Source organism: Meles meles, chromosome 12, assembly GCF_922984935.1.
Source record: "Meles meles chromosome 12, mMelMel3.1 paternal haplotype, whole genome shotgun sequence".
NCBI lineage: Eukaryota > Metazoa > Chordata > Mammalia > Carnivora > Mustelidae > Meles > Meles meles.
In genome coordinates this window covers 55168056-55181402 of record NC_060077.1, presented here as the reverse complement: position 1 = coordinate 55181402, position 13347 = coordinate 55168056, and the positions used below count along the sequence as shown (strand labels likewise).

Below are 13347 nucleotides of genomic sequence, written 5' to 3'. Positions count from 1 at the left end.
TCTTTTTTCTATTCTTTTTTCCAAATCTAATTTAGAGGTACACAGGCAGACATAGAGTATGAAAGGAAAAGGAATATTAGAAGATTGGGGAAAGAAAGAGGCAGAAGGAAAGAGGGCAGAACAGAGGAAAATAGCAATATCAGGCAGGCATAGAAAGAGAAGACGTGCAGGAGAACTGATAGAGGGAAAAAGAGTATTGGAGCTAGAGCTAGAATTACGCCGGATGGAAAAAGTGAAATAAATAAGAAAATGTAATGTGGCTTGCTGTGTAGACTGTGAAGAACCAAGGATTACCCTCTGGGACCAACCTGATGTGTACTGTCGGAAACGCATCCTTCGTCTCTCTCCGGTGTGCTTTGAATTCAAATTCAAATTCTGTGCTCAGAATTCGAGGAATAGACCAGCACAGAGCCCTTTTCCACATCTATGGTTTCTTCTTCAGTTAACGCCTTTAGATTAAGTTAATCATGAGCCAGTAATAATCTTTAAGGAAGGCGCTAAATCTCGTGCTATATCACATGTGTGAGAATCCTCCACAAATGGGAGGATATTTTGCATTTTAGATACAATTTTTTTTTCTAGGTCAGTTTTAAGTTAGAATTTGTGGTGTTTGTTCAAAATACAAGTTTGACTTTTCCGATCTTTTATTACCTGTATGTCAATTTCCTACAGCTTTTGGCCAAGAGAAATCAATATGATATAATGCAGAGAAGGAGTGTCATCTACTTACTTGCGTCACTGTTTTCTTCAATGCTGGCTGTGTACACATTTTGTGTAAAAACTGGAGGGTTATCATTTATGTCCATAACCTTGACCCTAAGCTCAAGAGGTCTTTCTAAATCTTCACCCCGTGAATTCAGAGCCCGGCAATAGATCTGTGGAGAGTTCAGGGGAAACCCATTTTTTTCCATCAAAGGAAATTAAGTAACATGTTCAAAAAAATATTTCAGGAAATATGCAAAGAAACAATTTACTTCATGAATTCAGACTGTATTATAGTTTGTTAACAACCATTGTTTTGTTTGTTTTGTTTTTTAATTTAACTGTATTTTTTTATCAGTTGTTCATTTCTAAACACAGAGCTCATTTAGCATCTATTTACAAATGATTTTTATTCTTTTTTATTAACATGTAATGTATTATTAACCCCAGGGGTACAGGTCTGTGAATCTCCAGGTTTACACACTTCACAGCACTCACTATAGTACATACCTTCCCCAGTGTCCATAACCCAACCACCCTCTCCCGCAGATTAAGAGTCTCTTATGGTTTGTCTCCCTTCTGATCCCATCTTGTTTAATTTATTCCTTTATTCAAACCCCCAACGTTGCCTCTCAACTTCCTCATATTAGGGAGATCATGTGATAATTATCTTTCTCTGATTGACTTATTACACTAAGCGTAATACCCTCTAGTTCCATCCACATCGTCCCCAAAATATGGTATGCTCCATAAATTGCGTGTCATCCTTGTGCAGGGGCCATGCTAATCTACTCTGTATTGTTCCAATTTTAGTATATGTGCTGCCGAAGGGAGCACTTAAACATTGTTAATACATTTGATGGCATACCAATGCAACACACCAGACAGACACTCTGGAACTACAAACATATATTTTCACACTCTTTTCATCTCTTCGATCCATTTATTTGGTTTCAGCTTTACTGTATTTTAAAAGGGGAAGAAAAATAAAATGCATAAATTAAACACACTGCTGTGACTTACCAAAAAAAGTGGAGTTATCTCTCTGTCCACCACCGACGTGATGTTAATTTCCCCAGTCCGAGGATTAATGGTGAACACTCCATAAGGTGGTCGGTCAATTCCTACCCCAGAGATGCGGTATGTAATCTTTTGATTTGCTTCACAGTCTGATCGAATCTATAAAGAAAATGGCCAGGTCTGATCTTATTGAAAGAAGATCTGACTGTAGAGTATAATAGAATAAAAAAAGAATAGCTTTGTAGGCAGATGGGCTGTGGGTTGAAACTGGGTACCATGATTTACATGTGACCTTGGAAAGTTCACTTCACTTTGCCAAGTATCAGCATATAATGGGATAATCCCACCTTTTGTTTGTTGTGGGAATTGTATGAGGTAACATATATACACCCCACGCCAATACGTGGCATTAGGCACATATATGCTTGATGCTAGATGTGTTATTATTAACAATACATTGTTCAGTTCTCTGATTTCTCTGCATATAAAGAGTTTGACAGAAGAAATACCATCTTTAGTGTTTGTTAAAAGATTGTGTCATACCGATATGTACCTTGACTAGACTTTGGTTGGAGATTTAATCAAAATTATAAATAAGAAAGCCAGAAGAGAAACACAGTGTTTAGAGATAATTTTTTGAAATGAGACCTACCATATCACTTATTCACCTGCCAAATAGATTTTTTTTTCCTTTTTTTTCATTTTATTTATTTTTTCAGTGTAACAGTATTCATTCTTTTTGCACAACACCCAGTGCTCCATGCAAAACGTGCCCTCCCCATTACCCACCACCTGTTCCCCCAACCTCCCACCCCTGACCCTTCAAAACCCTCAGGTTGCCCCAACCTCCCACCCCTGAGCCTTCAAAACCCTCAGGTTGTTTTTCAGAGTACATAGTCTCTTATGGTTCACCTCCCCTCCCCAATGTCCATAGCCCGCTCCCCCTCTCCCAATCCCACCTCCCCCCAGCAACCCCCAGTTTGTTTTGTGAGATTAAGAGTCATTTATGGTTTGTCTCCCTCCCAATCCCATCTTGTTTCATTTACTCTTCTCCTATCGCCCTACCCCCCCATGTTGCTTCTCCATGTCCTCATATCAGGGAGATCATATGATAGTTGTCTTTCTCCGATTGACTTATTTCACTAAGCATGATACGCTCTAGTTCCATCCACGTCGTCGCAAATGGCATGATTTCATTTCTTTTGATGGCTGCATAGTATTCCATTGTGTATATATACCACATCTTCTTTATCCATTCATCTGTTGATGGACATCTAGGTTCTTTCCATAGTCTGGCTATTGTAGACAAATAGATTTTATGGCAAATATTCTGCCAAGTAGGTTTAGTTTTAGTAGTTTTATATCTATCGCTCATAAATTTAAACAAAGATAGCTTAAATTTGGAAATCTCGCCTATATACTAAAGATGAGAACATTCAGTAAAATACTAAGATTTGTGCCCCATATATCCACAACTAAATAAAGACAGCTGGAAATAAAACTTGGATTAGCTCCACTCTATTCCAGAGATCTTATCTATATAGATGAAAATCCAGGAAATCCTCCAAATGCAATAAAGAGAAAAGAATATGCCATGCAGTGAGAGTGAAGTAACGTAAAGCTGTAACTGTGAGTTGAAAGGAAATGATCATTATTTAAAGCTTTCCAAAAATGTCCCAAATTCTGAAAACTTCCCAGAGAGAATATATAATCTCTTCTTGAGCTGAGGTTATGTTTGTCACATCGCTGCTGATGCTTACTACATTTATGAAAAACTTTTTGTATACATTTAAACAATGTATAAACGTAAAGCTTTCAGGAGAGAATTCTGGTTGATCACTCTATTGATTTCACTAGTGGGGCAAGCCCAAGATGCCCAGAAAGAGCTAGTGATAATATTAATGCGGATTCCATTTTTTTTTTTAAGATTTTATTTATTTATTTGACAGAGAGAGAGAGATCACAAGTAGGCAGAGAGGCAGGCAGAGGGGGAGGGGGAAGCAGGCTCCCCGCTGAGCAGAAAGCCCAATGTGGAGCTAGATGTCAGGACCCTGAGATCATGACCTGAGCTGAAGGCAGAGGCTTAACCCACTGAGCCTCCCAGACACCCCTGTGGATCCCATTTTTCATGGATCAATTTACTGTACTTTCTTCCCTTAACTCTCCTTCCTTTTTAATTACCATTATTTAGAATACTTTTAAAGTCTCTCCTAATTTCTGGATATAAGAATCTAGTGGGAACTTCTGACACTTTCTTGGAGAGAATTAATTAATACTATAAACCTTAGATTTGGGGGAGTGATAGTCAGAAGATTATTACTACATGCATTCATTTCCTATAACAGATAAGCAGAACACAAATGACCAATTAAAGCCCAGTTGTGCTGGAGATCCAGGCCTTTCCCAGGATTACTCGAAGACTTTCTGCTCTGTATCAGCTCCCCAAAGGTGATACTCAAAACAGTGGCTCAGCAATATGAGCAAATGACTAGAAGCCACCCAGCTTCCTAAATCACTATGGAGTAGTGAAGGCTACAAATCTCCGAAACGTCTGAGGGCATTCCTGCCCTGCAGAATCATTTGTTATCAGTACTGCACGCTCCTGTTTATTTCATCACTTACTCTGGCAATCGGATTCCTCTTGGAGTTGTCCTCTCCTTCTCGACAGGCAGCCGCAAACTTGATCCACTCCCGCTTTTGTCTTCTGACCGTCTGCCATTTTGTAGTGCCATTTTCAATGTCTAATTCTTTCACCTTATGCAAAAATGGTTCACATTTTGTACAGTGTTAGTACAGTTTTATTTAGGAAAGACATTTATTCAACATTATAAGGCACACCCAGAAGAAGCAGTTGTATTGAATTTGAGGAAAAAAGGTGTTTACTAATTCATGACTCGAGATAGGTACAGCCTGGTCACCTGCCTACCTACTTCTTTTGGAATCATCTCACTTTTAACTATTGGATTCTAGTGAAACAAATTTCGTTAGCTAAGTGTGGTGCTCACAATGTCTTATATTGGATAATATGTTATGATTTTTCTTTTTTCAATCAGTTCTTAGCATGTGGAGGCCTTGCTTACCTCACCCTTCATTGAACTCTGACCAGGCTTTCTGGTCTCCAGAGTGTAAAAGACTACTAGTGTTCCACTGAGTACATCCTATGCAGAAGCAAAGTTGTGCTGGTGAGTCTGTTCACCTAAAAGAGGAAAGGGATTTTTCTTTTCTGTTGGTAAGGACACCACTCTGGCTAAGCACCCAAATCTAGTATTGTAGGATTAGAAGAATATTTTAACTGATTTGGTGGTACTTGTAATAATCCCATGGACAACTTTATGTCTTCTCAATGTTGTCCATTTGTATCTCTGCTTGCTCTATGTTTTTTCCTTTGTAGTCTTATGGCGCTTTTGTTGGAGGATGTCTAAGAATTTTTTTAAAAAGATTTATTTATTTATTTGACAGTGTAAGATCACAAGTAGGCAGAGAAGCAGGCAGAGAGAGAGAGGGAAGCAGGCTCCCTACCAAGTAGAGATCCCGATGCGGGGCTCGATCCCAGGACCCTGAGATCATGACCTGAGCTGAAGGCAGAGGTTTAACCCACTGAGCCACCCAGGATGTCTAAGAATTTTATAGTATTTAAGAGTTTAGAAGTGTTACAACATGCACAAGCATTTGTATACATGTATAAATGTATGCATATATTTATATATATAAATATATATATATAAAATTTTAAGTAACCCCTAATGTACTTATTTGAGACACAGATGATTGTAGGTTTGTTTAAGCTAGGGCTTCACTTAATTAGTACTTTGTGGGAAGGAAATGTTCCCTGTGAATGGAGCTTACCCTTTCAGGAACCAAAGCATGTACATTTTCCTCCCATTTTGATACGACTTCCTGAAATGTACTACGTATTCCCTATTTTGTCAACAAAGATTAGGAAAGTAATTTTGTTTTCTTCAATGGTTTGAGACTATCATAATGAAAGTTTAACTACTGTAATAAAATAAAGCCATCCCAGAGATCAAGGATGGTAGCTTTATTTCCTGAATCCCACTCTTGACTGGCATCAGATTCTCTGTTGTTCTACTTAGTCATGATTACAAGTTTTTTTACTTTTATATATTTCCTTCATTGATTGATCATCGATTGTCTTTCCTGATGCTGTAACTGTCTGAAATTCCTCTTCCCATCCTAACATGTTACTGTGCTTCTATTGCTATGCTTTAAGCTGGGAAATGTCTGGATGAACTATTAATACAATTTAAAAGTAGGAGTTACTATGACATTGAGCTGTTACAAACTATGCCTGAAAACATGGGTATTTAGGAGTCTGGGTTTTACCACTGCTATTTCAGTTTGGCAGAAGTTCTTTCTCTTACCTTTTATCTAGATGATTAGGATTTCAAATATTCTGATATTTGATATATGAAGCATTACAAAAATCCATTTTTCTTTAAATTTTAGATTGAGAAAATAGTTTTATTATACATTACCTCAATGATAAATTCGCTGTTTACTTCCAGCACCACCTGTTAAAGAAGGTACAACATTAGCAAAAATTTGCACAATTAAAGGAAACAGTGTCATAAAATCATTAACAATGTTCTTTTAGGAATTCATTTCTTAAATATATATTTTGTTCATAATGTGGAATAAACATGGCTAAAACAAAATAAATAATAGACTTTTTTTGCCCTCCAAAGGTAGCAAGGCAGGTTAGGATACATCCTTCAACAGAGGCATCCATGGGCTCAGTAGAAGGTATAGCAGACAACTCAAGTGACCACAGTGAATTTTGGAAAGACTTGTTGGAGAGCAGAAGTCTTTGGAAAGACTTTGGAAAGACTTATAGAGAGATTAAAATGGTTCTGCAGGATGAAGCTGCTTCGATAAGAGGAACTGATGAAAAAGAATGTTCAGCAAGAGTAAAACATGAGCATAAGTGTAAAGAATGTTCTAGAAATGATAACTAATAATATTAGCTAGAAGGTAGAGGAAGTATTAGGAGACATGGGAAACAAGGTTTGGAATGTGTTAAGAGACATGGAAAACAATCTTTAAGGAGACAGGGGAACAAGTTTTTTTTTGTGTTTTTTTTTTAAAGATTTTATTTATTTACTTGACAGACAGAGATCACAAGCAGGCAGAGAGGCAGGGAGAGAGAGAGGAGGAAGCAGGCTCCCTGCTGAGCAGAGAGCCCGATGCGGGGCTCGATCCCAGGACCCTGGGATCGTGACCTGAGCCGAAGGCAGAGGCTTTAACCCACTGAGCCACCCAGGCGCCCCAGGGGAACAAGTTTTAAGGAGACATGGGAAACAAACTTTACAAGGTTTGGAATGTGAGTTAGGAGACAAATGATGAAGTGTTTTATATGCCAGATTAAGGAGTTTAGACTTTATTGGATAAGAGACTAGGTGTGCCCAGAGCACTATGTGTAAAACATGGCATTGACAGCAAAAGGTAGATTTTAAAGAAAAAGTACTTGAAACCAAGACACTTAGGAATTAGCAATTGCTTAGGTAGGACATAGAACACCACTTGCTCTAACTGTGCTAAGTGACACTGGAAAGAGGAGAGGACAGAGACATTCCCAAAGGACTGATAGGTCTTATGGGATGCCAGGGGAGGAAGGGTCAGATGGTTCTGTTGGTGTAAGCTTGGCTCTCAGGGAAAACTGGGGTCCTAGTCATAGAAACAAAAACCCAGCATGCGAGTGTCACTGCAGTGAGAGGATGACTGATGTTTGTTTTGTTCATTCTTAATGTGATTCTAAAATTTGGGATAGATATCAAAGCTGAAGAAATAGAATTTATCCAAATGTGAGTGCTATTTAAAGTTAAAGACTGTGAGGATTTTACATGAAATAGTTTAAAGTAAGTGAAGTAGTCAGGGAAAGGAATCTTATGGGAGATGCTTCTAGTTGTGCAGTGGACAGAAGGAAGAAGTCTAAAAGCAGAGGGCTCTGAGAGACTAAGAGAGTAGAGAAATCAAGGGACCAGGGTTGTGGGTGCCCAGCACATTCCATCAGTGTCAGAATGCTAAGATATGGCACTGATTGTGGTCATTGTGGTGGGTTGGTGAGGACGCTGACTTCAGAAAAGAGTTTGGATATGTAGATGGAAAAGTAGCAAGAAAGGAAGCAGAATAAGTGGAGTGCAGTGATAAGAAGTTAGACAAATAGAATATTTAATGATCTGTGTGCATAGCAAGGTCAAAGTGAAAAGGAACTGAGAAGGTCATGGGTTCTTAAAGCAAGCAGTCATTGCTAACTTTTGTTATTGGCCTAAGCCAAATTATAGGAGTCAAGGGATGAGCATTGAAAACGTGGAAATAGCAATCATAGATTACATTTTCAAGTCAGGAGATAAAAGAAACGTGGGAGGTAAGATACAGTTTGAGGAGTTAATTAGATCGACATTTTTTTTTTTTTTTTATGTGAGGAAATCATGACCAAATATACAATTTAAAGGTAGAGGAAAGGGGTTTGTGGAGAAAAAGTGATAAGAGGGAAAGGAGAAAAGGAGAAAGAGCAGGAGGAAGACATCAAGGAACAGTTACAATTGTGATTAGAATAGGAATGGCCGGTTCAAAACTGAGAGTAAAAAAGAATGGGTAATAAGGTTGACTCTTTCTTTTTTTGAAACAGAAGAATAAAGAGAGAAAATAATTTTGAGGTGTAAGTGGAGGAAAATTATACCACCATTTTGTGGAGATGGAGTGAGAAAGAATGGGGAGGCGTGAGGGAAAGTGAAGGGAAGCCAACGAATGCTTTAAATCGGGAGCAGTGGACCCACCTAGCATTCTTGAGTTAGGGAACACTTGAGCACAGAAAGTTAGAAACAGAGGAAACCAACTATTAGTCCAACTATTAGAATCAACTGTTAGAAGAGTTTGAAGACTGATTGAGATGAGGAAGCAAGAACCCACCTGTTTTGTGCCTTTTCTAATAGAACTTGGCAGCCTGGGAGCAGGAAGAGAAGGGATGTGAGGGCTGTCCTTTAGTTGGGGATTGTTAAAAGCAGACTGGAGATTCAGAGAGGTGATAAGGTACTACTGTGAACTCCAGTGAGTCAGGGAGCAGAGTGAAATCAGGAAGAGACTAGAGAGAGACTGGGAAAGGGAGAGAGGATGCAGAGCAGATATGCAGGTGTGAGGGGCATGTAAGAGGGAGTGGGGGTCTGGCAGGGATTTGGAATGGCACCTGAGTCCAGAAGGGGGAAAAATACAGATTAGAAATTTGGCAGTGGGGCATAGTGTTTCCTTTTCATTCACTTTTTCCCTCTCATGTACTTTTATTAGACATTAGCAAAATATTTAGACCTGGGAAAAAACTATAGTATTTTTTAAGACTTTTTTTTTTTCATTTTTCTTGGTCAGGAGTGGGGCCCAAACAGGGGCAGGCAGAGGAAGAAAGCGGCTCCCTGCTGAGCAAGGAAACCAATACGGGACTTGATCCCAGGACCCTGGGATCATGACCTGATCTGAAGGCAGACACTTAACTGACTGAGCCACCCAAGGGTTCCAAAGTTCAATATTTAATAGAAGATGGGCTTATTTGATTGCAAAGGATGTTTTATTTCATTGTAAATAATGCCTGTTGGGGCTTAGGTATTTTTTTGTTGTTGTTAGAAAATTAGATTATTTTGGAAGGTATAAGGAAAAGTAAAAATCATACTAAATGCTACTACTTGGAGATTATCACTGTTAATATTTGGAGAAAAATTTTCAAGCTTTTTCCCTTCTTTTTCTTCCCCAAACATATACATACACAGCTGTAATTTTTTTTTAACCAAAAAGGATTTATAATATGCCATTTGGTAATTTGTTTTTTGCACTCAATAATTACTGTGGTAAAGTTCTTTATCAGTGAATACATAGGGACATCATACATTGTAAAAGTTGTCTTATGTATCACTCTAACAGATGTCTTCCATTAATGGCTTTGGGATATTAGGATAAAAGAGAACTGACTAGCTAGTGCTAAGACTAAACTTTGACATGAGACTGTCAGGCACTGTCCTCCAGTGGGAGGTTAACTTAACTGAAAGCACTGCCTTGATGGAAGCCAGAAGGTTGGTGAGCTTGGCACATGAGCCCACAGTTAAGAGGTTCTTGTTCCTCATCTTTAGTTTCCTACTAATCTCTTATTTTCTCCCTCTCCTGCAGTCTCTTCTCTCTTTCTCACACATGAAATACCCCTCTAATTCTTTCATTTCTTTTATCAGGATTTGGTAGATTTTCTCATGTATACCTTGTATATATTTTATTAGATTTATACCTAAAATTTTAATTTTGGGATATTTAAATGATACTGTGTTTTAAATTTCAAATTCTACTTGTTCATTGCTGGTATATTGAAAAGCATTTGGCTTTTGTATATTTATCTTGTATCCTGCAACCTTGTTGTAATTACTTATTAGTTCCAGGAGTTGTTTTGTCAATTCTTTCCAATTTTCTACATAGACAATCATGTCATTGCATTTGTGTTGTCTTTTAAAGGAAGGTTGGTAAAGCTTTCTTACTTGCATTGGAGCCTTTTATTTTTAACTAATGAATTGCACCTCTATTGTACAAACATATTTATTGTGGAGTATAATGTATAGCTTTTATATATGTTCCTTAGGAGTACCAAATCTTTTCTCATTAAGGTTCTCTCCTAACTAGTTACCCCCAATTCTCTTAATATTGAAAAAGTTACCAATACAAAGTCCTTATTTAAATCTGATTATCTCTCTCTCTCTCTCTCTCTCTCTATCTGTCTATCTATCTATCATCTATCTATCTTAGGGGGCTACATCATGGATCTTTTGCAAGGGCCAGATAAATATGATGTAATAGCTAAGGCAGTCTTTTTAAAGCACAAATTGGAGTAAGTCACTCCCTTGCTTAAAACTCTCAAGGCATCTTCCCAGAGCCCTTAGAATGGAATTTAGACTGCCTTCATAGCAAAGAGGCTCTATCCGATTTGGCTCTGCCTATCTCTCAACTCTAACCCTTATCTCTGCCCCTTCTCTGTTCCTCCAGGACCAAGTGTTCCCTTGTCTCAGGTTACTGAGTCACTGCCAGGAAAGCTCAAATTTCTGATTTTCAAAGCACTGGCTCAGTCCCCTTCTCAGTGAGACATCTCTGACTCCCCAGTCTCCAGGCTCTATCAGCATCCATGACTAATGATTATCAAATCCATCATTGTTACATCTTCCTCTGTAGGAGTCTTCCTAGCATTTTTCAGTATCTGATGTTATTCTGAAAAGCTTTCCATTTACTTTTCTATTATCTGTACCTGTCCATTGCTATACATGTTCCAAGAAAGTTGGGACTTTGGGGTTCATGTTCTTTTTTTTTTTAAGATTTTTTATTTTTTATTTGACAGAGAGAAACATAGCAAGAGAGGGAACACAAGCAGGGGGAGTGGGAGAGGGAGAAGCAGGCTTCCCGCCTAGCAGAGAGCCCAATGCGGGGCTCTATCCCAGGACCCTGGGATCATGACATGAGCCGAAGGCATATGCTTAATGACTGAGCCACCCAGGCACCTTGGGGATCATGTTCTTACTCTCTCCCCTATCAGAATGACCAGTGTCTAGGCATGCAGTAAATATTTGTTGTAGAAATGAATGGACAATCATTATAAAAATGATAAGTGTATTAAGCCTTGCAAAAATTGAGTGTGGCATTATTAGAAAATGTAGAAGATATAAAAGGAAAAATATATACACAGGTACATAGATGTGTGAAATAACCCACATAATTCTTTGAAAGAAATTGTTTTACAGTGGCTTTTGATATCCTTTTCTTTTGGTTCATGATATGCATGTGATCACTCACTATCCCTGCTTTTGATTAAGCATTGAACTTGGAGCAGCCTTGGAATGAGTTAGCTGCCTTCCACGTCCACTGAGACACACTTCTGCCTTGTGGAGAATTTTCTTTCTCCAAATTTAAATGATTCTGTAACTTAAGTGGTAATTTCTGAGCTTTCTTTTCAACTTTTTATCTTTTATGTAAAGCATTAATCTAATTATAAGTCTGATAAAAGCACATAAGAAAGTAAATATTTGATTAGTGGCATCTGAAGGAATGACTAAAATTGTATATCATGCATTTGTACCATAGGACTTTTAGTGTCAATGTGACTAAATTATGGTTTTGTACCAATGGATAGATGATAGATTAGAAAACCAGTTGGGTAGCAGTGAATCCAGCTCCACTCCTTGTAAATGCATTGGCATTGTAATAAAATAGCTAGAGGGGACTGCTTTCTACAGGGCTATGTGATGACCCTATGGGATGGTTAAATTCTTCCTAGACTTGATATCTGTTACAAAACTGTTTAAGAAAAATGAAGTTATAAACTTGGTTTGAAATCTAGAAGCTGGCTTTGTTTATAATCTGTATTTACTTTGTTAGTTGGTGGGTGAGATATAAACCTTTCAGAAAAAGTGGGGATTTAAAAAAAGGAAGACAAAATAATATTTGTAATTTAGTATAGTTCTTCCCCTGCCTCCTGTCTAATTGCTTGGTCTTCATAAAATTAGTTCTACTACATGTACAGACTTAATGAACATGTAATATCAATGATTATGAAGACTTACTGTGCTTCAAGTTGTGCAGTTATGGGAAGTATACATGGAAATCTATGTTGTAAATGAAAGTCTTGTTCTGATTGAAAGTAGGACAAAATAGGTATTCTATTTCTGCTGAGTGACTATTTGGAATTTATTGCTAATAATGAATCTGCCAGAGGCATTTAGTGTTTAAAAATACTTTAAGAAATAGAACACAGGTGTAAAATTTAAGAGAACAACAATCCAATTGTATCCTCTTTATATTTCCAAAATAAACCTTTGGATTTCATTTTCTTATAAGTGATCCTGCAGATAATTTTAAACACTAACATTGCCACTAAGAGAAACAGTTTAGAGTATTTTGCATTATTGAGAATGTTTAATAACATTTCATCTATCATTAAAAATGATTTTTAAAGTGACCTATATGCTGACAATTCTATTTGGTCCTCTTTTTTTTTTAAATTTTATTTATTTATTTGGCGCAGAGAGAGAGGAGGAAGCTCTCTGCTCGGCAGAGAGCCTAATGTGGGGCTCGATCCCAGGACCCTGAGATCATGACCTGAGCTGAAGGCAGAGGCTTTAAGACACCGAGCCACCAAGATGCCTCAAGGTTCCTCTTTTAATATTGTTGAAAATAAATAATTGAAAATCATATGACTTCCAAGAGGATACTTTATGAGTTTTGAGTCCATTCTTTCTCAATACTCACATAGATACTTTGAATTATCCCTTAGTGCAGTGCCCCAGATACTTTTATAATCCATTGCAGTGCAACATAATAATATTTTCCATGTGTGAGAGTGTGATTTTCTTTTAAAGCGATTTGGGAGAGAACTAGATTGATTCCTCAAGTTCAGGTGCATGCTCGTAAGATTGACTTAAGGAAAGAATATATATGTATGGGAGCTGAAGATCTAGTAAACAATTCATTTAAAACTATCTGTATATTTGTACCCTCTGAAGTGATCATGTACGTCAGGGATATCCGTATCCCAAATGAAGATTATTGGTATAGCAACAATTAAGCTGGCATCAAGTTTCTTAAGTCTGTGTCTAA

The 13347-nt window shown here is 37.7% G+C and overlaps 1 protein-coding gene and 1 non-coding gene across 2 annotated transcripts in view; both read right to left on the bottom strand.

Annotated features, from left to right (window-relative positions):
* DSG4 (desmoglein 4) overlaps positions 1-11023 on the bottom strand; it is a 34765-nt gene extending 23742 nt beyond the window's left edge. The window contains exons 1-5 of the mRNA XM_046024355.1: positions 11006-11023; positions 6219-6254; positions 4345-4476; positions 1726-1881; positions 731-875 (exon numbers count right to left, since the gene is read on the bottom strand). Of these exons, the coding sequence (XP_045880311.1) occupies positions 731-875; positions 1726-1881; positions 4345-4476; positions 6219-6254; positions 11006-11023 (487 nt within the window). The remainder of the gene's footprint in view (positions 1-730; positions 876-1725; positions 1882-4344; positions 4477-6218; positions 6255-11005) is intronic.
* Positions 1434-1539, bottom strand: LOC123954753. The gene has a single exon (XR_006821130.1). It is a non-coding gene; the product is annotated as a U6 spliceosomal RNA (small nuclear RNA).
* Positions 11024-13347: the final 2324 nt, after the last annotated feature.